Source organism: Pseudophryne corroboree, chromosome 3, assembly GCF_028390025.1.
Source record: "Pseudophryne corroboree isolate aPseCor3 chromosome 3, aPseCor3.hap2, whole genome shotgun sequence".
NCBI classification, from domain to species: Eukaryota; Metazoa; Chordata; class Amphibia; order Anura; family Myobatrachidae; genus Pseudophryne; species Pseudophryne corroboree.
Window position 1 is genome coordinate 308,920,277 of NC_086446.1, and position 26,717 is coordinate 308,946,993.

The 26,717-nt window shown below is 46.1% G+C and overlaps 1 protein-coding gene across 2 annotated transcripts in view; it reads left to right on the forward strand.

Moving 5' to 3' along the window:
• ODAD4 (outer dynein arm docking complex subunit 4) overlaps positions 1-26,717 on the forward strand; it is a 152,046-nt gene that overhangs the window by 84,100 nt on the left and 41,229 nt on the right. For both annotated transcript variants that reach the window (XM_063959401.1, XM_063959402.1), the window contains exons 6-10: positions 8,632-8,853; positions 19,315-19,519; positions 19,737-19,823; positions 21,358-21,560; positions 26,135-26,235. In XM_063959401.1, coding sequence (XP_063815471.1) covers positions 8,632-8,853; positions 19,315-19,519; positions 19,737-19,823; positions 21,358-21,560; positions 26,135-26,235 — 818 coding nt within the window. The remainder of the gene's footprint in view (positions 1-8,631; positions 8,854-19,314; positions 19,520-19,736; positions 19,824-21,357; positions 21,561-26,134; positions 26,236-26,717) is intronic.

A 26,717-nucleotide genomic window follows, 5' to 3' on the forward strand; every position in this document is an offset into this window, starting at 1 on the left:
CACACTAGGGGCTCTCCTGAGCCCTTAGAAAGAAAGTATAGTTTAGGTTTTTTATTTTCAGTGAGACCTGCTGGCAACAGGCTCACTGCAGCGAGGGACTAAGGGGAGAAGAAGCGAACTCGCCTGCTTGCAGCCGGATTGGGCTTCTTAGGCTACTGGACACCATTAGCTCCAGAGGGATCGACCGCAGGCCCAGTCCTTGGTGTTCGGTCCCGGAGCCGCGCCGCCGTCCCCCTTACAGAGCCAGAAGCAAGAAGAGGTCCGGAAAAACGGCGGCAGAAGACATCAGTCTTCACCAAGGTAGCGCACAGCACTGCAGCTGTGCGCCATTGCTCCTCATACACACTTCATACTCCGGTCACTGAGGGTGCAGGGCGCTGGGGGGGGGCGCCCTGAGAAGCAATAATAACACCTTGGCTGGCAAAAACTCCACAATATATAGTCCCAGAGGCTATATATGTGGAAAATACCCCTGCCAGAATATGGAAAAAAGCGGGAGAATAGTCCGCGGAAAAGGGGCGGAGCTATCTCTCACAGAGGGGGGGCACTAAATTTAGGCGCAATATATATTATATAGAAAAAGCAGCTATAGGGGACATAACTCAGTTAGTCCCTGCATTATATAGCGCTCTGGTGTGTGCTGGCATACTCTCACTCTGTCCCCCCAAAGGGCTTTTGTGGGTCCTGTCCTCATTCGGAGCATTCCTTGTGTGTGTGCGGTGTGTCAGTACGGCTGTGTCGACATGTTTGATGAGGATAATGATGTGGTGGCGGAGCAGATGCCTTTAGAAGGGATGTCACCCCCTGCGGGGCAGACACCTGAGTGGATGGGCTTATGGAAAGTAATGAGTGCACGTATAGACTCCTTACATAAGAAAATTGACGACATGCCAAATGTGGGACAGCCGACTTCTCAGCTCGTGCCTGCCCAGGCGTCGCATGGGTCGTCAGGGGCTCTAAAACGCCCGCTACCTCAAGCAGACCCAGATGTCGACACTGATACTGACACCAGTGTCGACGACGATGAGTCTAACCTGATGCCCACTAAGGCCATTCACTGCATGATTGAGGCAATGAAAGAGGTGTTACACATTTCTGATATAACTACAGGTACCACTGAAAAGGGTATTATGTTTGGAGAGAAAAAACTACCTGTAGTTTTTCCCCCATCAGATGAATTAAATGAAGTGTGTGAAGAAGCGTGGGTTTTCCCTGATAAAAAATTGGTAATTCCTAAGAAGGTACTAATGGCGTTCCCTTTCCCGCCAGAGGATAGGTCACGTTGGGAAACACCCCCTAGAGTGGATAAAGCGCTCACACGTTTGTCTAAAAAGGTGGCACTACCGTCTCCGGATATGGCCGCCCTCAAGGAACCTGCTGATAGAAAGCAGGAGGCGATCCTGAAGTCTGTATATACACACACAGGCATTATACTTAGGCCAGCTATTGCGTCAGCTTGGATGTGCAGTGCTGCCGCTGCGTGGTCAGATAAACTGTCAGAAAATATTGACACATTAGACAGAGACACGATCCTGTTAACCATAGACCATATAAAAGACTCAGTCTTATATATGAGAGATGCACAGAGGGAAATCTGCCGACTGGCATCTAAAGTAAGTGCATTGTCCATTTCTGCTAGGAGAGGCTTATGGACTCGCCAGTGGACAGGAGATGCAGATTCAAAAAAGCACATGGAAGTGTTGCCATATAAGGGTGAGGAATTATTTGGGGATGGTCTCTCGGACCTAGTTTCCACAGCAACGTCTGGGAAGTCAGCATTTTTACCCCATGTCCCCTCACAGCCTAAGAAGGCGCCGTTTTATCAGGTTCAGTCCTTTCGGACCCAGAAAAACAGGCGTGGAAAAGGCGGGTCCTTTCTGTCCAGAGGCAGAGGTAGGGGAAAAAGGCTGCAACAAACAGCAGGTTCCCAGGAGCAAAAGTCCTCCCCCGCTTCTTCTTCCAAGTCCGCCGCATGACGGTGGGGCTCCACAGGCGGAGCCAGGTACGGTGGGGGGTCGCCTCAAAAATTTCAGCGATCAGTGGGCTCGCTCACAGGTGGATCCCTGGATCCTGCAAATAGTATCTCAGGGGTACAAGCTGGAATTCGAGGCGTCCCCACCCCACCGGTTCCTAAAATCTGCCTTGCCGATTGCTCCCTCAGACAGGGAGGCGGTGCTAGCGGCAATTCACAAGCTGTATTCCCAGCAGGTGATAATCAAGGTACCCCTACTTCAACAAGGCCGGGGTTATTATTCCACACTATTTGTGGTACCGAAACCGGACGGTTCGGTGAGACCCATTCTAAATTTGAAATCCTTGAACACGTACATAAAGAAATTCAAGTTCAAGATGGAATCGCTCAGGGCGGTTATTGCAAGCCTGGACGAGGGGGATTACATGGTATCCCTGGACATCAAGGATGCTTACTTGCATGTCCCCATTTACCATCCTCACCAGGAGTACCTCAGATTTGTGGTACAGGATTGCCATTACCAATTCCAGACGCTGCCGTTTGGACTGTCCACGGCACCGAGGGTATTTACCAAGGTTATGGCGGAAATTATGATACTCCTTCGAAGAAAGGGAGTTTTAATTATCCCGTACTTGGACGATCTCCTAATAAAAGCGAGGTCCAAGGAACAGTTGTTGGTGGGAGTAGCACTATCTCAGGAGGTGCTGCACCAGCACGGCTGGATTCTGAATATCCCAAAGTCACAGCTGGTTCCGACGACACGGCTACTGTTCCTGGGTATGATTCTGGATACAGTCCAGAAGAAAGTGTTTCTCCCGGAGGAGAAAGCCAGGGAGTTGTCATCTCTAGTCAGAGACCTCCTGAAACCAAAACAGGTATCAGTGCATCGCTGCACACGGGTCCTGGGAAAGATGGTGGCTTCTTACGAAGCAATTCCCTTCGGCAGGTTCCATGCCAGAATCTTTCAGTGGGACCTGTTGGACCAGTGGTCCGGATCGCAGCTTCAGATGCATCGCTTAATAACCCTGTCTCCAAGAACCAGGGTGTCTCTACTGTGGTGGCTGCAGAGTGCCCATCTTCTAGAGGGCCGCAGGTTCGGAATACAGGACTGGGTCCTGGTGACCACGGATGCCAGCCTTCGAGGCTGGGGGGCAGTCATACAGGGAAGAAACTTCCAAGGACTATGGTCGAGTCAGTAGACTTCCCTTCACATAAATATTCTGGAACTAAGGGCCATCTACAATGCCCTAAGTCAAGCAAGATCCCTGCTCCTACACCAGCCGGTGCTGATCCAGTCAGACAACATCACGGCAGTCGCCCATGTAAATCGACAGGGCGGCACAAGAAGCAGGATGGCGATGGCAGAAGCCACAAGAATTCTCCGATGGGCGGAGAATCATGTACTAGCACTGTCAGCAGTGTTCATTCCGGGAGTGGACAACTGGGAAGCAGACTTCCTCAGCAGACACGACCTCCACCCGGGAGAGTGGGGACTTCACCCAGAAGTCTTCCAGATGCTGGTAAACCGTTGGGAAAAACCACAGGTGGACATGATGGCGTCCCGTCTCAACAAAAAGTTAAAAAGATATTGCGCCAGGTCAAGGGACCCTCAGGCGATAGCTGTGGACGCTCTAGTGACACCGTGGGTGTACCAGTCGGTTTATGTGTTCCCTCCTCTGCCTCTCATTCCAAAGGTATTGAGAATAATAAGAAAGCGAGGAGTAAACACAATTCTCGTGTTTCCGGATTGGCCAAGACGAGCGTGGTACCCGGAACTTCAAGAGATGCTCTCAGAGGACCCGTGGCCTCTACCGCTCAGACAGGACCTGATACAGCAGGGGCCCTGTCTGTTCCAAGACTTACCGCGGCTGCGTTTGACGGCATGGCGGTTGAACACCGGATCCTAAAGGAAAAGGGTATTCCGGAAGAAGTAATTCCTACGCTTATTAAGGCCAGGAAAGATGTTACGGCAACGCATTATCACCGCATATGGCGAAAATATGTTGCATGGTGCGAGGTCAATAAGGTCCCAACAGAGGAATTTCAACTAGGTCGATTTCTGCATTTCCTGCAAGCAGGAGTGGATATGGGCCTAAAACTAGGCTCCATTAAAGTACAGATCTCGGCTCTGTCGATTTTCTTTCAAAAAGAACTAGCTTCAGTACCTGAAGTTCAGACATTTGTGAAAGGAGTGCTGCATATTCAGCCCCCGTTTGTGCCTCCTGTGGCACCTTGGGATCTCAACGTGATGTTGAGTTTCTTAAAATCACATTGGTTTGAGCCACTAAAAACCGTGGATCTGAAATATCTCACGTGGAAAGTGGTCATGTTATTAGCCTTGGCTTCAGCCAGGCGAGTGTCAGAATTGGCGGCTTTATCATGTAAAAGCCCTTATCTGATTTTCCATATGGATAGGGCAGAGTTGAGGACTCGTCCCCAATTTCTCCCTAAGGTGGTGTCAGCGTTTCACCTGAACCAGCCTATTGTGGTGCCGGCGGCTACTAGTGAATTGGAGGACTCCAAGTTGCTAGATGTTGTCAGGGCCCTAAAAATATATGTTTCCAGGACGGCTGGAGTCAGAAAATCTGACTCGCTGTTTATCCTGTATGCACCCAACAAGCTGGGTGCTCCTGCTTCTAAGCAGTCTATTGCTCGCTGGATTTGTAGTACAATTCAGCTTGCACATTCTGTGGCAGGCATACCACAGCCAAAATCTGTAAATGCCCATTCCACAAGGAAGGTGGGCTCATCTTGGGCGGCTGCCCGAGGGGTCTCGGCTTTACAACTTTGCAGAGCAGCTACTTGGTCAGGGGCAAACACGTTTGCAAAATTCTACAAATTTGATACCCTGGCTGAGGAGGACCTGGAGTTCTCTCATTCGGTGCTACAGAGTCATCCGCACTCTCCCGCCGTTTGGGAGCTTTGGTATAATCCCCATGGTCCTTACGGAGTTCCCAGCATCCACTAGGACGTCAGAGAAAATAAGAATTTACTCACCGGTAATTCTATTTCTCGTAGTCCGTAGTGGATGCTGGGCGCCCATCCCAAGTGCGGATTGTCTGCAATACTTGTAAATAGTTATTGTTAACTAAAGGGTTATTGTTGAGCCATCTGTTGAGAGGCTCAGTTGTTTTCATACTGTCAAACTGGATATAGTATCACGAGTTGTACGGTGTGATTGGTGTGGCTGGTAAGAGTCTTACCCGGGATTCTAAATCCTTCCTTATTATGTCTGCTCGTCCGGGCACAGTGTCCTAACTGAGGCTTGGAGGAGGGTCATAGTGGGAGGAGCCAGTGCACACCAGGTAGTCATAAATCTTTCTAGAGTGCCCAGCCTCCTTCGGAGCCCGCTATTCCCCATGGTCCTTACGGAGTTCCCAGCATCCACTACGGACTACGAGAAATAGAATTACCGGTGAGTAAATTCTTATTTTACAGTATGGCAGGTTGAGTCTCCTTTTTACACATTATGACAGGCAGAGCTGCCTTTTACACATTACGGCAGGTAGAGTCCCCTTTTTACACATTTCGGCAGGCAGAGCTTCCATTTACACAGTATGGCAGGTAGAGTCCCCTTTTTACACATAATGGCAGGCAGAGCTCCCATTTACGTCTTACAGCGGTAGAGTCCCCTTTTTAAACATTACGGCAGGTAGAGTCCCGTTTTTACACATTACGACAGGCAGAGCTTCCATTTACACAGTAGGACAGGTAGAGCCACCTTTTACAGCAGCAAGACAAGAATGACAGTTAAAATAAAAATGCCCTGAAAATAATGGGGGGGGAGCACGTGCCTTGATGCCCTCCCATCCACCCCCACCCCCCTGAATCCACCACTGCAGCTCCGTGCAAACCTGTCACCCATGAGGGTTTCTGATGTGGGTGTGAGCTGCCCCCCTGCCCACATTAATTTAATTCACTCTACAACCTCACCCCCCCTCCTCCCCCTCACCTGGGTCCATGTCCTCCGTGCAGAGGCGCTGGTGCTACTGCAGAGGCTGCTGCTTGGGTGATGGCAGAGGAGAAAGGGAGAGTGCACCGCCCGAATCACTTGGCTCTGCCCCCCGGCGGGGTAACAGAGGAGATCACCGCGCCGCTCAACTGCTGCTCCAGCATCACCGCGCCACTCAATTGATTCTCCAGATCACCACACGGCTGCACAAGGCTCTGCCCGGTGGGGTAACGTAGGAAGTCACAGAGTGGCTGCTGCTGGGGTCAGGGCCTGACCCCAGCAATAGCCGCTCTGTGACTTCCCGTGCGGTGATCTGGAGCAGCAGTTGAGCAGCACGGTGATCTCCTCCGTCAGGCACCCTCCACCAGCAGGCACCCACCACCAGCAGCGCGGAGACAGGGGGGAATGTGGAGACTGGAGAGCGAGGTGATCACTAATGCCGCCGCATATAGGTGATAGGACCAGCGGATCCAGCACTGGATCTGCTGTCCAATCACATCTGTCCCTGTCAACGAGGCACTTACACTAGTGCCGCTTTCTCCACTTTTTTCAATGGGCTGTTACAGCCCAGTGCTTGTTCCTGCCCCCTGCCTTATCCTCATTCCTGTTGTCAATGGGAGGCACTGTTATCAGTGCCTCCTAAACTATTTAAATGTATTAAAATTATTAGAATAATATAACGAAGATATTTATGACATAGAATATGTGTCATAAATACCTTCTTTGTATTATTTTAATCATTAATGACGGGGAGGCACTGCCTCCCCTGACTGCACGTCCCTGGTAAGTACTACTGAGGCAGGAACATATGTGAAATATTATCGATGTAATATGTACAGTATGTGCTATTCAAATATCTGTGAAATACTGTTCTCCAGCCACCAGCTCTCTGTGGCTAGTTTAGTGGAAACTGTGTCAGAGGGGATGTAGTTATGTGACTGGCGGTCAGGAGACCACTGGTCGCAATACCGACGCCTACATCCCGCCGCCTCAAAATCCCGACTAACAGGGACTATTCCCACTTGTGGATGTCCACGACACCCATAGAGTGTGAATATAACCTGTGGCGAGTGCCGGTCACCCATACCCAACCCTTCCAGAGGCCCAACCTAAACAGAAGAGATTTGTTTTGCTAGGTTATGGGTGTTAGCCTTTGCAAGGTGGCTAGGATACTGGGTACTAATCACACCACCTTGTTATATGTTTGTGTTAAATGCAAGACTAAGGGGCCTATTTATTAACATTATTTTAGTATTACTCCAATGTATTAAAGGGCATTTGGAGCAGTTTTCGTGAAAAACTGCTCCAAACCCTTTAATTGTAATTTTTTTTTTTTTTCCAAACTGCAATGTGCCCTGTGATATTAGCAACAGCTCATGCTGGCGAAATCACAGGGCAGCTCTCCGATGGACACACAAGCTGATCACTGGTAAAAAAACAAAACAAACATACTTACCAGTCCTAGGAGCCGGTGATCGGTGCTCCCGTGAGCGCTGCCAGGCACTGGGTCCCCCATGTGCTGCACTGTGACCCCCGGTGCAGTGAAGTGACGCTGCAAAACGGCAGCTCACTTTACAGCACCAGGGGTCATAGCAGCGCACAGAATCCGATGCCCAGCATCCCTGCCGGAGCAGCAATCACTGACTCCCTGGACTGGTGAGTATATTTACCGTGGGGGAGGTCAGCAGCGCGGGGGGGATATGGGATACCGGCGGTCGGGTGTCATATCTGAGGACTGAGAATGTGTTCCAAGACAGGGTATCTAAATAGCTGATTTCACTAGCTGAAGTTTGGTCTAGAGAAGGTATCAAGGTGACAATCCAGGCTCAGGATTGACGAATGCAGAATGGTTGGGTCACTAGCAGAGGTCAAATTTAGATGAATCCAGATTGCTCAGGTGTATGCGTGTTCAGCAACAGAATAAACTGACAAAGAGAGTTTGCATAAAACTATTACCATGCTTAGACAAGAAGTAATGAAAACTGAGGCCTCGAATAAGGAGATTGTAGGCACTAATAATGTGTGTCTAATACAGTCTTAGTAGGATAGTCACAACAGCACAACATGAATGTGTAATACACACTCAAAACTTGGCACCAAGATGGGTTCCCATGTATAGATAGTCAATAGGTCGGCAGGTAAAGGGCAGACAATGCTTATGGTCAACAGATTTAAAAGGTCAACATGACAATGGTTGCATAAGTTTCACATATTTGTAAACTTTTGCTTGATTTACCGTACACATGGACTACAGGTGCCGAGCACAACGAGCCACTTTGCCCAAAGTGTGGAGAGCGAAGCAAGCCGGCTACGGTACACGTTTGCAATAATTGTGGTGACATATGATTAAACATAGAATATGACACCAAAAAAACTGGTGTCAACCCTTTTGACCCTATCGACCTTTTCTACTGTCTACTTTTTCAATGTCTAACTTTTGACCCTGTGGACCTAATTCATGTCGATCATATTGGGGTCGACCTAATGACTGTCTATGTAATTACTGTAGATCTTCTATATCACACCCACCAATACTTACAGATATGGGTGCATAGGTAGTACCTCTAACTTGTTTTTCTTTTTTGCTGTAAATGTACTATACAAATCCTTTAAATTATTAGTTACATTTAGGAGACCCAGCTGCCTTTCTGGTGAATCTCCTGATATTTTAATTGACAGTAACAGCTGACTATCTCCACGAAAATAGGTCTGGTAAAAGGAAACACCCGTAGTGGGTTAAAGCTGCAGGACCTTATCATCAATGCCATCACCTACCTGGACACCCGTACTGAGTTCTGGAGACAGCAGAAGCCTATCTATGCCCGGGAGAGGGATCGCAAACTTATGGAGCAGAAATGGAACCGGGAACGCAGCAAACTTTCTTATCCCAGTCAAAACCTCCTTAAGAACATGGAAGAGATTGATCTGTGTATGTACATTATTTTAGCCTGTGGAAGAGAGTGGCTCGTGTTTATATATGTTTATTATAGGGGGGTATTCAATTCAAGGCGGAACTGCTGTCTTTTTGGAAAGACGTCAGTTTCCGACTTTTTTAGGTCGGATAGTGTTCCGACCTACTGAACTGGGCTACCGTTTTCCCGACAGGTCGGCAATTCCGACTTGTCAGAAAACGTGTATTGGCAGAATAGCTGCGGATCCACGAGTTTTGTCGGATTCACGGCCAAATCAGACAGGTTTTAGCCCCGTTTCCGACAATGTCAATCCGACTTTAAAAAAAGTAGTATAGACATTGTTGAGAACGGCCTAATTGAATACTGCATTGTCGAATCCTTTCCGTCTGAAAGGATCCGACATGCATTGAATACACCCCTATATGTATATTGAATTTGAGAGCACCAGACACTTTCTACAACATTATGACTATTTATAGTAAATGAATTGTGTTCCAAAATGAAATGAAAACAGTAGTCTACGGCAGAGGCGTTTCTAGAGAGGAGGGAACCCGTGTGCAGACTCCGTGTGTGGGCCCCCTCCTCTTCTATAGTCGTCACCGCCGCTGTTAGCACTGTCAACACTGAGACTCTGGCACAGTGCCAGAGTCTACAGCGCATGTGCAGGACTCCGAAAAAATGAGCGCCGCACCATTTTTTCGGAGTCCTGCACATGTGCTGTAGACTCTGACACTGTGCCAGAGTCTCTAGTGCTCAGTGCACTAGCAGTGGCGGTGACTGCTACGGAAGGAAGGGGGGGCCCACACACAGTCACCGATGGACGCCGGAAAGGTAAGTATAGGAGAAATAGGTGCAGTGTGGGCCCCCTCTGTACCCAGGGGCCCGTGTGCACCGCACACACTGCACCCATTATAGATACGCCACTGGTCTACGGCCTCATCAATAGCAGAATTAATGTTCCAGTTGTTCAGATCGCTCTCACAGCAACCAGAGCAACATAACTTTATTTTGGTTATCACTTGTAAAGCATATTTACCCCTGCACAAGCTTTCAGTGAAAATGCTACCTTATTTTCCATGTAGTACACAAATACTCGGCAGCTCTATTTTACCACTGCAAATCAGAGTTCAGCTAGGATGCCCCCTTACCCATCCCCAATCTAAATCTGACATTTCTCATACGTCCTAGAGGATGCTGGGGTCAACTTCATGACCATGGGGTATAGACGGTTCCGCAGGAGCCATGGGCACTCTTAAGACTTTTCAATGGGTGTGAACTGGCTCCTCCCTCTATGCCCCTCCTCCAGACCTCAGTTTTAGAAATGTGCCCAGGCAGACTGGATGCACTCCAGGGGAGCTCTACTGAGTTTCTCTGAAAAGACTTATGTTAGGTTTTTTTATTTTCAGGGAGAACTGCTGGCAACAGTCTCCCTGCTTCGTGGGACTGAGGGGGCAGAAGTAGGAACCAACTTCCTGAAGAGTTTCATGGCTCTGCTTCTGGCTGACAGGACACCATTAGCTCCTGAAGGGTACTGAACGCTAGCCATGTCTAGATGCTCACTCCCACAGCGCGCCATCTTCCCCCTCACAGAGCCAGAAGTCAGAAGACAGGTGAGTGTGAGAAGATAGATCTTCAATCAAGTAAAATGACGGCTAAGGTACCGTGCGGCTGGCGGGAGCGCAGCGTGCCATTGCTGCCCACACACACAGGCACTGCAGGGTGCAGGGCGCGGAGGGGGCGCCCTAGGCAGCAAAATACCTTGATAAACTGGCTAAAAGGGGGCATAAGATGCCCAGGCACAGACCTACCCCTGCCAGTATAAATAATATGTAAAAATCTCTGAGGAGAAAACGCGCCAATGTGGGGGCGGAACTTCCTCCTCAGGCAGCCAGCACACTGCTCAGCGCCATTTTCTCTCTCCCCAGGCTGCAGAGACAACGCTGGTCCTCCTCGTCTTCTGACTATAAGTATCAGGGTGCAAAACGGGGGGTGGGGGGGGGGGGTACAGCAAAATTGGTGCTTTACAAGTGTGTTTACATTGTTAAAAAAGCGCTGCATGTCAGTTGGCATTTGTGTTCACAGGCTTTATATGCTGGCGCTTGGGTTGTGAATTGGCTGCTCCTACTCTTTGTCCTTCTGACAGATTTTACTGTGGGTCTGTCCCCTATAAGTCCCAGAGTGTCTGGGTGTGGGTTGTGCACGAGTGTGACATGTCTGAGGCAGGGAGTTCTTTCCCTGAGGAAACCATTTTAGGGACACAGAGTTGTAATTTGGTTGCGCTGCCGGCACACCAAGAGCCTGCATGGGTGAAAGAAATACGTGATAGTATGCATCATATCAATAGGAGGTAAGATAAGTCTGAATCTCATGCAGAATGCTGGAGAAAGTCTGTGGAAGATGTGATTTTTCAGGGTTCTATTCTTCCATCTGCAGGCGACCCCTCTGGGTCACATAAGAGGCCATTTGCAAATATTGTAAATACTGATACCGACACGGACACGGATTCCTGTGTCGACGATAGTGACTCCAGGGAAATAGATCATAAATTGGCGAAAAATATACAATATATGATTGTGGCTGTAAGGGAGGTTCTGCAAGTTACAGAAGCCACTCCTGTACCTCAGGAGAAGGCCTATTTCTATAAAGAAAAGAAATCTAAGGTGACCTTCCCTCCTTCTCACGAGCTTAATACTCTCTTTGAAGGGGTCTGGGTGAATCCCGAAAAGAAATTTCGTATTCCCAAGAGGATTCAGATGGCTTATCCTTTCCCAGCAGAGGACAGGAAAAAATGGGAGTCACCCCCTGTTTTAGACAGTGCACTGTCCAGGTTGACAAAGAAGGTGATTCTCCCTGCACCTGGGACGGCTTCACCGAAGGAGTCGGCAGACCACAAAATGGAGACCACATTAAAATCCATTTATGTAGCCAATGGTACGCTGCTCAGGCCCACAATTGCTTGCGCGTGGGTGAGTCGCGCTATTGAAAAATTGTCAGACTGCTTGTCATCAGAAATTGACATGATTGATAAGGATGAAGTTAGGGAATATCAAAGACACGGCCGCATACATGCTAGAAGTGATGAAAGATATTGGACTCTTGAGTTCACAAGCCGCTACCATGGCAGTATCGGCTCGGTGGGCGTTGTGGATTTGCCAGTGGAATGCGGATGCAGATTCCAAACGGAATATGGAGGCTCTCCCATATAAAGGTGAGCCCTTATTTGGCGATGGACTGGATGCATTAGTCTTGGCGGCTACCGCAGGTAAGTCGACTTTTTTGCCTTCTGCTCCTGCACCGGCAAAAAAGACATATCACTCTCACATGCAGTCCTTTCGGCCCAATAAATACAAAAAGGCAAAAGGTTCCCCCTTCTTTGCAGGTAGGGGAAGGGGAAAGGGAAAGAAGTCCACAGCGGCTTCAGGATCCCAGGAGCAGCAGTCAACTCCTACTTCTGCCAAATCTACAGCATGACGCTCGGGCTACCTTGCAGGAGACCGCTCGGGTGGGGGCACAACTCAAACTGTTCAGCCAAGGTTGGATTCAGTCTGGCCTGGACCCCTGGGTTTTGCAGATAATATCCCAGGGGTACAAGCTGGAGTTTCAAGACGTTCCCCCATGCCGATTTTTCAAATCGACCTTGTCAGTTTCTCTTCCAGAACGAGAGGCAGTAACAGCGGCAATTCAAAAATTATGTCAGGATCAGGTCATAGTCCTGGTACCTTTGTCACAACAAGGGGAATAGTTTCAAAGCCGGATGGCTCAGTCAGACCGATCCTAAACCTAAAAAATCTGAATCTCTACTTGAAACGGTTCAAGTTCAAGATGGAATCACTCAGGGCAGTGATTTTCCAGTCTGGAGGAGGGGAATTACATGGTGTCAGTTCCCATTTATCCTCTTCACTAGGCTTAACTGAGATTGCGGTTCAGGATTGCCATTACCAGTTCCAGACGTTGCCTTTCAGTCTCTCCACGGCGCCGAGGGTATTCACCAAGGTGATGGCGGAGACGATGGTCCTCCTTCGTCAAAATGGAGTCAATACAATTCCTTATCTGGACGATCTCCTGATAAAGGCGAGATCCAGGGAGCAGTTGCTACAGAACATCACACTCTCCCTGTCCATACTCCGAGTCCAACAACACGGTTGGATCATAAATTTTCCAAAGTCACAGTTGGAACCGACGACAAGATTGTCTCTTCTCGGGATGATTCTGGACACAGAAGTTCAGAGAGTATTTCTTCCGGTGGAAAAGGCTCTGGAAATTCAGAAAATGGTAAAACAGATATTGAAACCATCAGGTGTGTCGATCCATCAGTGCATTCGGTTGTTGGGGAAAATGGTGGCAGCCTACGAGGCCATACAGTTTGGCAGGTTCCATGCCAGAGTATTCCAGTGGAACCTGTTGGACAAGTGGTCGGGATCCCACCTACACATGCACCGGATGATAGTCCTGTCGTCAAAAGCCAGGATTTCGCTCCTGTGGTGGCTACACAGTTCGCACCTACCACAGGAACGCAGGGGGAAGGCTTCCAAGGAAAATGGTCAAGTCAGGAAGCCTGCCTTCACATAAACGTGCTGGAATTGAGAGCCATTTACAACGGCCTTCAACAAGCGGTACATCTTCAAAATCATCCCGTGCAGATCCAGTCGGACAATGTAACAGCAGTCGCGTACATAAACAGGCAGGGCGGAACGAAAAGCAGAGCGGCAATGGCAGAGGTGACGAAGATCCTCCTCTGAGCAGAAAGACATGTAAAGGCTCTGTCGGCAATTTTAATTCCGGGAGTAGACAACTGGGAAGCAGACTTCCTCAGCAGACACGATCTCCATCCAGGAGAGTGGGGCCTCCACCAAGAAGTCTTCGCAGAGGTGACAAGTCTTTGGGGAGTTCCTCAAGTAGACATAAGGCATCTCGTCTCAACAAGAAGCTTCAGAAATATTGTTCCAGGTCGAGAGACCCTCAAGCAATAGAAGTGGATGCGCTAGTGACCCAGTGGGTATTCCGGTCAGTGTATGTCTTCCCTCCACTTCCGCTGATCCCAAAAGTTCTCGGGATCATAAGAAAAACAAGGGTTTGAGCAATCTTCATTGCCCCAGACTGGCCAAGGTGGGCTTGGTACCCAGATCTTCAGGAGTTGCTCATAAAAGATCCTCTGCCTCTTCCTCTTCGCGAGCACCTGCTGCAGCAGGGGCCATGCGTGTATCAAGACTTACCGCGGCTACGTTTGACGGCATGTCTATTGAGCGCCGGATCCTAGCCCGAAGGGGTATTCCAAAGGAAGTCATTCCCACACTTATTCAGGCCAGGAAAGGAGTAACGTCGAAACATTACCACCGTATTTGGAGAAAATATGTGTCTTGGTGTGAATCCAAGAAGGCTCCTATGGAGGAGTTTCAGTTGGGACGTTTTCTCCATTTTCTGCAGGCTGGTGTGGAGGCGGGCCTTCGATTGGGATCAATCAAGGTCCAGATTTCGGCTTTGTCAATTTTCTTCCAAAAACAATTGGCCGCTCTTCCAGAGGTTCAGACCTTTGTGAAAAGGATTCTGCACATCCAGCCTCCATTTGTGTCTCCAGTGGCACCATGGGACCTTAATGTGGTGTTGCAGTTCCTTCAATCGGATAGGTTTGAGCCTCTACAAGAGATAGAGTTGAAGTTTCTCACTTGGAAAGTGGAGATGCTTTTGGCATTGGCATCCGCAAGGCGGGTGTCTGAATTGGGGGCCTTGTCTCACAAGAGCCCTTACCTGATCTTCTATGAAGATAGGGCAGAGTTGAGAACTCGCCAACATTTTCTTCCAAAGGTGGTTTCTTCTTTCCACATAAACCAACCTATTGTGGTGCCAGTAGTTACTGACACGTTCACTGAATCAAAGTCTCTAGATGTGGTTAGGGCTTTGAAGATTTATGTCACTAGAACAGCTAGCATAAGGAAAACAGAGGCTCTGTTTGTCCTGTATGCTCCCAACAGGATTGGGTGTCCTACTTCCAAGCATACTATTGCGCGCTGGATCAGAGGTACGACTCAGCATGCACATTCTACGGCTGGATTGCCGTTACCTACGTCGGTGAAGGCCGGGGAGTCTCGGTGTTACAACTTTGCCGAGCAGCTACTTGGTCAGGGTCAAACACATTTGCCAAGTTCTACAGGTTTGACACCTTGGCCGATGAAGAACTCAAGTTCGGTCAATCGGTGCTGCAGGGTCATCCGCACTCTCCATGGTCATGAAGTGGACCCCAGCATCCTCTAGGACGTATGAGAAAATAGGATTTTGATACCTACCGGTAAATCCTTTTCTCCTAGTCCGTAGAGGATGCTGGGCGCCCGTCCCAGTGCGTACTTTACCTGCAGTTTTGTTCATTAGAGTTACACATGTTGTGTTATATTAGTTCAGCGTGTTGCTGTAATTGGCATGGTTGAGGTGTGAGCTGGTATGTATCTCACCATCAGTATTAAAGTAAATCCTTTCCTCAAAATGTCCGTCTCCCTGGGCATAGTTCCTATAACTGAGGTCTGGAGGAGGGGCATAGAGGGAGGAGGCAGTTCACACCCATTGAAAAGTCTTAAGAGTGCCCATGGCTCCTGCGGAACTGTCTATACCCCATGGTCATGAAGTGGACCCCAGCATCCTCTACGGACTAGGAGAAAAGGATTTACCGGTAGGCATCAAAATCCTATTTTTTACATTTGTCTCCCCTCCTTGCAGCACAAAATCTCTTACTCTGAGTCCATCTGGAGGATGCTACGTTATTCGTTACCTCTGGGTTAGAGTGTTGCTATGGAGATTAGGCACAAGAACACTAAAAGCTGACTTCCCCTCCTCTAACCTTTCAGAATCAAATGTATTTACCAAGTATAAAAAGACATATACAAGGGATTATTCCTGGTGAACCATCTCTTAAACATAAAACATCAACAATAACAACAACAACAACAGCTAAACAACAATCATCCACAAGTAGGCCACTAAAAATATATAAATTATCAAAAGGGTACACCCCCTACCCATGCTAATTATTTAACAAGGCTACCACCTGTGGGGAAAAACTATGCTAACTATGCAATAGTTTTCCCACCTCTAGCAGTACTTCAGTCTACGTTTAGCAAAGCCACGTGGAGGAATAACACAAGGCAACAACCTTGAACAAACAGAACTGCAAAAACAGATCCAACCAGACAATGCCAATATAAATATATCTATTTAATACATAGACTGAAGTAAAATCTGAGACACCTTTGATGTGGAGGTACCAGGATGATTACTCCTGCGTCGAACAGAGAAGTGTTAGCCTGAAGTAAAGCCTGTTTCCTGTCTGGATCCTGAGAAAGAGGGGTAACAAAGAGTCTGTGTGGCACCTTTTCGTGTAGATCCAGAATGTATCTCCTGGACAGGACTCCATTCACCCTTATCGGTAGTCTTAGGCCCTGGTCGACGTGCACTCTGGGACCTTCGGCCCCACAATGTACCTCTACAGGGAAAACGGGAAGTGCCCGGAAAGGACTGAAAGGATTGAAAAGAGCCTTTGCTTTGGGTCTGAAAGGACCGAAACTTGGAAGGCTTGGTACTGAGTGTTTGCACTGGAAGGTAAGGGTTTCTACCACCTGTAGCCTGGGAAATAATATTCATAAGCTCAGAACCAAAAAGAAATTCCCCTTCAAAAGGGGACACCCCTAAGGTACATTTTGAATTGGAATCTGCATTCCATAAACATAACCATAAGGTATATCTGGCTGACACCGCCAGGGCAGAGATGCAGGATTGGAGTGAAATGGAACCAATAATACATCATTAACGTATGACAGAGCTTCAGTGATCTGAGTCGTCATTGGAATAACCTGAGAGGGACACGCCAAAGTGAAAATTGACTTTAGAAACGCTTTACTCTTTCTATTTGCGGGTTCTTTCAAGGTAGCAGACTGCACAGTAGGAATGACGGTCACCTTTGCCAATCTCGTGATGGGCACGTCCACTTTAGGCGGAACCTCTCATAATTTTGTATTCTCACCTGTAAAAGATTATAAATATTTTAGTTTTCTAGGAACCTGAAACTTTGCATCAGGCTTTAACCAGGCCTCTTTTAATTCCTTGTCAAAATGAGAAAAGGTGGAAAGACGGCAATTTGTTTCTTCTTCCTTTTAAAAAGAGAAGTGGAAGCTGACTCAGGCACTGTAGCATCCTCTAGCTGTAAAGCCTGATGGACAGCTTCAATTAAAAGCCTGACACCAGAACCGGAAGAGGAATCTTTCTCGCAACCGGAAGTAGCCTCCCAGTCCGGATCTATTTCCCCCTCTTTGTGAGAAGAGGCATCAGAATTTTGTTTGACATCCGGAAATGAAACAGCGGAAGGTGCCGGGTCTACGCCTAGATGCCGTAGATGAGGATGTAGCCCTCTAATCTAAGGAAGTGGCCAACTCAGAGAGACACCTGCTCATATTACAAGCCCATAGAGGCTCCTCAGTAGCATCAGGGGAAGGTCTAACATCAGTACCAGTTCCTGAAGCTTTATTACCCTGAGCCTGATGCAGCTCAGCTATAGAATCAGCCATAGTTATGGCCCACTGTGGCATTTCAGACTGGAATTCTGAGGAACCAGACAGGGAAACCACAGTTGCCGCAGTACAAGCTGAGCAGAGTGCACCTGTAATGTATAGAGCTATGTAAATAAATAATCTTAGTGGGCTAGGTACTAGCCGACTAATAGTCCAACTGAACTTGCTACAGTGCAGCTAATAAAGCAGTGAAAATATGCAGACAAGTGTGATAAACAATTGATATTACTTGTAAGTGTGAAAGTCTATGGACTAAATATTATACTCTGTAATAGTCCCAATATATACCGTATGTTACATTGCAGCTAATAAAGGCATTGAAAAACAGTCAGACACACGTTAATCACTTGTACTGTGCCAAGTGTGTGTAGTTCTGTGTGCAGAGGATGAAAGGCAGTTGCCCCCCAGCTTTCTGTGGCAGTGAGGAGATATAAAATGGTGCCAGGACAGATCTTGTAGGGCTGTTGGGGGTGGAGCTATGCTGTGAGGCAGCCTGGAGAGGGAAAACCTCCCACCCGCGGGGATGTTGGTGGCGGGGCCTCCAGAATATGAAGAAGCCCAAAATGGCGATGTTCTGTTTTTGGGAGTGGGGCCAAGCGGCACCCAGAGCCGGGACCCCTTGTACATAAAAAAAATGTTGCCTTTAGTGTACCCCAGCCAGCTCTAGCCCCCCCCCCCCCCGTGAAGTGCTGCCCCCCCCCCCCCCCCACACACACACAAAACAACACAACAGTGAGACTGCAGTGAGCCTGATAAAGCTGACAATGCAGAGCTGCGCTAGCAGAAGCATGCACACAGGGAGTAAGTGTGTAACAGGGTCACAGCCCAGCGCAACCTCAGCCAGCTCCTAGGTTTCTGTGACCAGTGAGGGGGACCCAGGGACCTCAGCTGTGTAGTGACTCCCCCTGAGGTAATGCAAAGTGAGAAAACTGAGCTCACAGAAGCTCTCTATCCTAACAACTCTCACTCTGTCTGTGTTTGTCGCCTATAATAGGGACTAAACACCAAGTATAACACATATGAGAAATCAAACCTAGGAGGGAGTAAAGAAAGTGTGCCTTACCTTACCTTGATTATTTTAGATTGTAGCTTTATGGATGTTCTGCTCTTAGAAAAGAGCCACACTGCTTTGGGGAAATGTATCCTCTTGTGCAGAGTGTTATATACAGTATGAATGGGAATTGGGTTGGATCGACCCGACAAGCCGCACACAGTACATCAACCCGGGTTGAAGCCGTATTCAACCCTGGTCTCTACCAGGGTTGAAATACTGGGTCTCTCGACCTGGAATATTTACCCCCGGCCCTTCAGACTGCACAGCAACCCGGGTTACTGCGCGCAATGTGCAATAACCCCGATTACAAGATGGCGGTCTGAAAGGGGTATTACTTACAGTATATGCTTGAAGATGCATTTGAAGAATTGCTACAAACTAGCTATTGCTGCTTGCTCCATAGAAGGAATCATTATTGATATTCTAATTCTACCTTTTACATATGTGTCCAGTTTTCTGGCTCAAAACCGGTACTGATTATGTCATGTATTTTAATTTTAATGTCATTTTGTGTAGTGTTTTTGTCTGCTGATAATGAATAGATTTTAACAGTGTGTTTTATTTTGTCTAATAAATACCCATTGCAATTGGACAACGCTCCTGGTATATATACTTTGTTAGTGTCTGTTTTGAGGGTCGGCTTCTCTTTTCTAGTGAAGCTGCAATCCTGCATAAGAGGGTCATTTAAGAACAAGAGCAGTATCTTTTTACCAGGTTTCTTCCTTTTCTTACTTTTGGATAGCTATTCATGTACTCTTTGGCTGTTGGAAAAGTGGGGTTGGTACGTAAATGGCTGACAAGTGAGAGGAGGCTTCTCTTATTTGTGTACCATGGTTTAGTGATTCATGTTTGTTTTTTCTTGTTCCTCCTTCTAGTACTTTCTAAGGGGAATGCGCAAGGGAGTTATCAAAAGGCTAAACAAGTACTGAAGAACGTCGAGAGCTTGAAAGATGACATGCCAAATAAACAGGAGATACTGAGTAACCTGTACAGCTGCATAGGGAATGCACAGATGGACATGGGGCAGATGGAAGAAGCTCTACAAAGTCACAGAATGGACCTCAAAATAGCAAATGAGAAGTATGTTGATTAATATTACTATCAGTAAACACAATTCTCTAATTATGTTTCTTCTAGAACATCTTAGCCTACTCTGTTCATTGTTTATCATTCCCTATGTTTGGTATTAAACAGCACTATGTTAATTTAATTTAATCTGAATCGGTTGCTGACAGATTTGACGTAAATAATAACCCCAACAAATAAATGTTCAGGTTTTTTTTGTTTTGTTTTTTAGTGACTTTGTTGAAGCAAAATCCAGAGCTCTGGACAATATAGGGCGAGTCTATGCACGCATTGGGAAGTTTGAGGAAGCCGTAGAAGTGTAAGTATTGGCAGACTAGAGCTAGGACTTGTGGAAAGTGGATAACACAATGCCCGTCATAGACATTTGATTTGATACAATTAAGCATAATGGGTATGACACATTTACAGTGATGAATAGATATCTAGTGGCAATGACCATATGGGCCATGATGATGTAGATGCCTCAGTCTCATGATACTTAAAACTATTTTAACAGATTTTAAAATATAGGTAAATAAACATAAACAACAATAACTACTACCTTCGCTTGTTTCAAGATAAGCAAAGGGCACAGTGATCCATCCATAGAAGGAAACCATCAAACACAAAGGGATCTGTGGCAAGGGTATATTAACTAAATAAGAGAACCGTGAGATATGTGTCTAGCCCAGTGGTTCCCAAACTTTGGGGTCTATTTACTAAGCTTTGGATGGAGGTGAATTGGACGGAGATAAAGCACCAGCCAGTAAGTTCCTAACTGTCAATTTTCAAACACAGCCTGTGACATGACAGTTAGGAGCTGATTGGCTGGCACTTATTTACGTCCGCTTTATCTCCATCCAAGGCTTAGTAGATAGACCCCTCTGTCCCCAAGGCATCCTAATTGTCCATGAAAGAGACTGGGGGGACTAAGCGCTCACTATCTGGTAGTGCTTGGTGAAATTGGGGGCTGTACGATCCTGGCAGGGGAACCCAAATCCCAAGTAGTCAATGATATATGCAGAAGGGAAGGGGTCTGCGCTCACCAGTGTTTAAATGACAGTAATGTTAGGTCAGAAAAATTAGTGTATATTTATTAAAGTCACTATGCTTCAATAATATAACATAATTCTAGTAACTGATTGAATATTACCTCAATGGTATCAGCAAATGGGTGAGATCAGTGCAGAACACAATATATGTACCATATATAACCAATAAGAAGAAAATGCAAAAATAATGTCAAGAAAAAAATGGAAAATGAATAAAAATAGTAATAATAATAAGCTTGTTGCTACCACTGAGGTAGCAGCATTGTGCTACAGTCAGCACATGTTGCTGCGTGGTGGCAGGTCTGTGGTGGTGCAGGGAGGCTGCTGCCAGTTAGCAGCAGCAGTTTCTTCTGCCTGTGCGGGTGTGTAGGGGGGAGCGATCACACTGATCGCTGCCCCCTCTGGATTTACCCCTAGCTGAGGGACCAAAATCTCATAAAAAATACTGATTCCCGGAATTTGCATAAGGGGGCATGGTCACTCGGTCCCCGATTAGGCCACGCCCCTGAATCCGCAGCAGGCACAGCAAGTGCAAGTGCCCTAGGCCCCCCAAAGTCATAATCCAGCCCTGCTGGGTACCATAGGTTGGTCCCCTAGTTAACCCATCATTTATTATGGTAATGTATCGGGCGTTGTCAGGTAGTCACTGGATACAAGCTGGACAGTCACTAGGTGCCTAATACCTGGTGTATAAGATCTTACACAATTACAGGTATATAAGTCCAAAGGTAAAGTTCACAGCTAAGATCCTTGTCCACAACCATTGTTCTTTTGAGTGAAGCTTTTTTTATATCTATACAGTTATAGGTGGAAAGAGAAGATCTCTTTGCCCACTTCAAACCTTGAGAAGACTTGGCTGTTCCATGAAATAGGGAGATGCTACTTGGCACTAGAATTGTTCAAAGAAGCCAGAGACTACGGGATTAAATCTCAGCAGGAGGCAGAAGAAGCAGGGGATGTGGAATGGCAGCTTAATGCTAGTGTCCTTCTGGCACAGGCACAAGGTAATTTGTCACACGCTATTTAGAAAAAGTAGAAGTACATATCTCTAATAGTAACAAACTTGTAGTATCCTTACGGTTTCTGATAAAAAGGTGTAGCCATGGAAAATATAATTTTGGATCGGTATCCTTTATAAATAAGAATATTCAGGCACTTAAAAAAACACAACAATTAATATAAACAATTACAAACAATAATTGTGAAACTAGCAACTGTGTAACTACTTAGGGGGGAACTCAGACCTGTTAAATTAATGGGTGTGAAAAAGGGTGGTAGTCTTGGGCTTTAATGCCAGGGTTTATTCAATTAGAGACCCTTTTTTTTCACCTGGGCATAGAATCTGGGATTTATGTGTTAACACATGTGTGGCGCCTGAAAACAGGCTATTTATCTGGGATTTTTGTTTTGTGAAAAGAAATTCCCAATAAGTGCAGCCTGCGGGCTCACTTTGGGGACTAATTGAATAGCACAGGGGAATCAGTTGGCCTCCAAAATCTCCTGTAAATTACCACTGCTAATTAAATTCACCATTTGTGTGAAAAGCAGAAAAATGCAACTCCTATATTGAAATATCAATACATGATTATTATTTTTTTTAGAAAGAAGTAATACAGGCACCCACAACTTATGTCACATGTTAATAGAAAATGCACTCTAATGTATCAAACATGATCAGTCAGATCATTTTATGTTAAAAGAAAAACTAAAAATCAGTGGTCTCGCATATATTAATCATACAGTAGAACAGCAAAGGAGGTTCCTAAATGATAGCGAAAGTCATTTCGTTCTGCAGATCAAATTTGAAGGCCAAAATAAGTCATGAAAACATGAAATTTGACGTCTGGTAAGAACCACTTTACCATTAGGGGGTGTATTCAATAAGTGCCGGATCCATTCCGACATGCATTTGTCGGAATGGATCCGACAAGGGCTATTCAATGGACGGCCAAATCCGACAGTACCAGGGGTCCAGTCCTGCCGCTGCTTTCAGCGGCTGCTGGGTGCGCTAACAGCGGCGGGGGGAGGTGGACGGCGGCGGTGTCAGCTGCCAGCAGCGGCCGGCGGAAGGAAAAGTATGCGGCAGTATTTGGCGGCGGGAGGTGAGGATCCTGACCGGGGAAGCCCTGCTCAATCTGACTTTTTTAAAGTCAGATTGGATTTGTCGGAAAGGGGGCCAAAACCTGTCGGATTTGGCCCCGTTTCTGACAGAAGCACGCGGATCGGCGCCTATTCCGCCGATCCACGTGTTTTCCGACTTGCCGGAAAAAAAACTGCTCTTTTTGAATAGAGTAGGTTGGAACCCCTTCCGACCAAAATCTGTCGGAAGCTGCCGTCTTTCCGACAAGACGGGAGCTTCCGACAGCTTCCAACCGCTATTGAATACACCCCTAGATAGATATCAGATGGATATGAGGTAGGTAGACAGATGGCTGTTTGGTCAGGAATGCTGGACCCAAAACAAATAACAAAAAGCCAACAAACCCCACCACGATCAATCAATCACACACACACAGACAGACACACACACACAAACACACACACACACACACACACACACACACACACACAAAACAAACAAACCAACCCAGAAGCTCCCAAAAATAAAATCATAAATATTTTTAAGAACAGAAAAACTACATAAAAGGATAGGCACAAAATGTATTAAGAAAATAAGTTAGGCACTGTTTATAAGCATACATCACATGCACATGTATCCACTTATATTAATACTTTAATGCCAGCTGAAATATCCAGTGAACCTCTATTTTTTCAGCGTTACATTCACAGACAAGAATATCTCTTATTTAAAAAAAATAAAAAATAAAAATCTTGAAACTACATAGAAAGAGTAGGAGGAGCGTTAAGGTTCCATTGCTGAAGGAAACATTGTTTTTGCATTTGTTGTAATTTCAAACAATTAGCTCTCACAGATTTTTTTTTTTTTAAACATCCTATCTACTTCTCTCATTTATTTTTAACATATTCCCTTCCTTACAGAGCTCTAATAAGGTGATAATACCTTCTACATTTTCACCAATTTTCACCACTTGTTGAATTGCCTAGATGTTATCAGTAGATCATTAGCATAAATAACGTATTACAATCATCATGCCATATCACAATGCCTGTTGTAAGCAGGGAAAATCTCTGTCTACAACATGCTGGACTCAGTAGTTGCCTACTATACAAACAGGCAGCTTCATAAGGAAAGACTGTGCCTCTATGATTGTTTTCAACTATCAGATCCACCACAGACCACAGCCCGAATTTCACTTTGAATCCTGCAGACATTTTTGGTCGCAAGTGCCACAGATAAAGAATAGGACCTTGAATAGAAATGTGGATTTTTTTTTCCCATTCCCATGCTGCTGCAACTCGAGTCCTCTGGATGAAGACTGCCTCCAAAATGCACGATGGTGCAGGCATCCACCAGCCAACTGCGGAGCTGTCTTGGGCAGTTCTGTCATCACCCCGGCCAATGTAGTCTTTCTCTACATGCTCTGCTGGGATGTTATTTCATTAGAGCTGGCCTGTGAGTGGGAACTACAGGCATCTCCGTCAACATGTCTGTATCTTTTATACACATACGTAGGCAGTGAGACCTATCCACTGAGGCCTTTCCTAGTCGGAAAGGAAGCCTTTGGAGCCATTGCCCCTCTAATTGAATTGATGAGCTCACAGATGCTGCACATCCATGCTGACCTCTAGTATTTCACTCAGATATTTGGTGATCTTAGAGCTGAGGGTGTACAGGAGGACATAAAAATGCCTTAGGAAAGTATTTGACAAGTAATTGTCATGATTTGTTGGTGTTCTATAAAGAATATGACACACATTAGGGTTCCAGGCTCCACTACCTGACCAGGCGGAGCTATCTTGCGCTCATTGGTGCACCTTCCGGCCATCAGAGACATCCCTGAGCTTCATGCACACCAGCCCAGAGTCATCTCCTGTGCTGTCGGAGTATCGGCGCTTCCATCTTGGCAGATATCACCTGACTGATTAACTACCAATCAGGGTCCACTGCCTGCACACATGATTAGCCCGCTCAGCCTACCTGAGATGCAATTTCCTACAGCGAAGCATAATATTCCTTATGCAGTCAACCTGATGTGTCTGTCTATGCACTTTGTTTATATTCAGCCTAGGAATCTGTCCCTTAGAGACCATAAATTGTTGAAACACGTCAAATAAGATCCTAAAATAGACAAAAAATAGATAAAATCTAATTATACACTTTCTGGGAATACAGTACACTGTATGTGCGCACATTAATAGAGGATTGCTCTATGTTTGACCCTTAACAGAATTTATATGTAAAAAACAACGTGCATGCGCAGCTGAAGTATAACGGCTTCTATGGGCTGCCCATAGAACCACATTACAGCCAGCGATCTGCAGCACAGTGCTGGCTTCCTGCTGGCAGCTCTATGCTAATCACACTGCAGACTGGCAGTCCCACATGGGGAGGAGTTTCCTCTCCTGAGACAGCCAGCCCTGTGTGAGATTAGCAGGTAAGTCTTTCAATCAGAAGCCACTACTCTGCCAACACATGCAAGTCAGTTCTATACAGTGAGACTGTCTCCTGCTCTCTGTTGTGTCTGCCCTACTAGTGATCATGCTCATGCCGGCGAGTGGGGGTGGAGAGGTTTGCCAGGACCGGAACTCACTGGTGACTTGCAGTGGCGGATTTATACTGGTGGGCTGCCCTAGGTAGAATCATCCACTGATTTTTACAATTAAACAATACACTTTTAGACTCTTATTAAAATTACAATACTGCAAATGACAACTGTGACATTGCTCATTACAAATGAGATGTTTGCATTGATGTTGTAAATTGCACTAGATATATGAATCTTATTGGCTGTTACTGTCATCCTTTTTTGCCACCTTTTTACCTTTGTCCCCTCTTTTCATAATATCTCCAGCTGTCTGTAAGGGATGCGGTTTAACATACCGCCCGTCGGGATCCCGGCTGTCGCAATACCGACGTAGTGGACACACATGAGTGGGACTAGTCCTTTCTAGTCGGCATGCCGACTGTCTGGATTGTAAGTGGGCGGGATGTAGGGGGAGGTATTGTGACCAGCGGTCTCCTGACTGCCGGTCACATAACTATATCCCACTTTCTACACCTCTGAGCTTTCTCAGATGTACAGCATTAAAGATAGTGAGCAGAAAGGTTCAATCTACAGTCTCTGCAGTAACCCAATGAAGGCAGGACTCAGTGGCTATGGAATCTGCTGTGCTATGTCATCACAGCAGCCCTTTCTCACATTGTAAAGGCACGAAGTGCTGGTGGTAGTACCATGAATATGATCACCGTGGAGTCATATTGCCTGACTCTCCATGGTTCTGTCATCACAAAATCAATCAAAATGACATGTTAATCCATAGCACACTAAGTAAATGAGCCATATATACAGGTATGGTGTATGAGCCATATTTTGTTGAACATACTGCTCCTCTATATGAAATCACAGCAGATACACTAAACATACCTGGGAAAATGACATTTAGAGATTTAACATTTAATTATATGGACTTATTCCGAATTTGTTTGTTTTTTCAGTGAAACTAAAAGATTATGAATCTGCTATTATAAACTTTGAGAAAGCATTAGAATGGGCAAGAATGGTAAACGACAATGAAGCAGAGCAAGCTTTCATTACTGTGAGTATATTTTATCACATTTATTACCTGGTTCACCAAGCGACTAGCACCATATGTGAAAGAACAGACTGGATGAGTAGTTGATCCAAACAGAGGTTGTTATTGGTACTCAGTCAAATAAAACATTTTTTTTTTTACTTGTATATTCAGAAGAATGAAAAGTGGATATAGTCCCCATAGATTGTAAACTTGCGAGCAGGGCCCTCCTACCTCTATGACTGTTTGTTTTTACCCAGTTTTGTCTTCTAATTGTGTCCAGTTGTAAAGTGCAATGGAATTTGCTACGCTATATAAGAAACTGTTAATAAATAATAAATATGTCCTTGTCCATAGATTAATAACTGCTGATCTAAATACTTAGGGGTATATGCAATTGCGGTCGAATTCCCGAAATTGTCGAATTTCGGGTCATTTTCGCCAAAAAAAAAAAAATCGTCAATGCAATTCAGTGCTTTCCGTCAAAAAAAACGGACTTTCAAAAT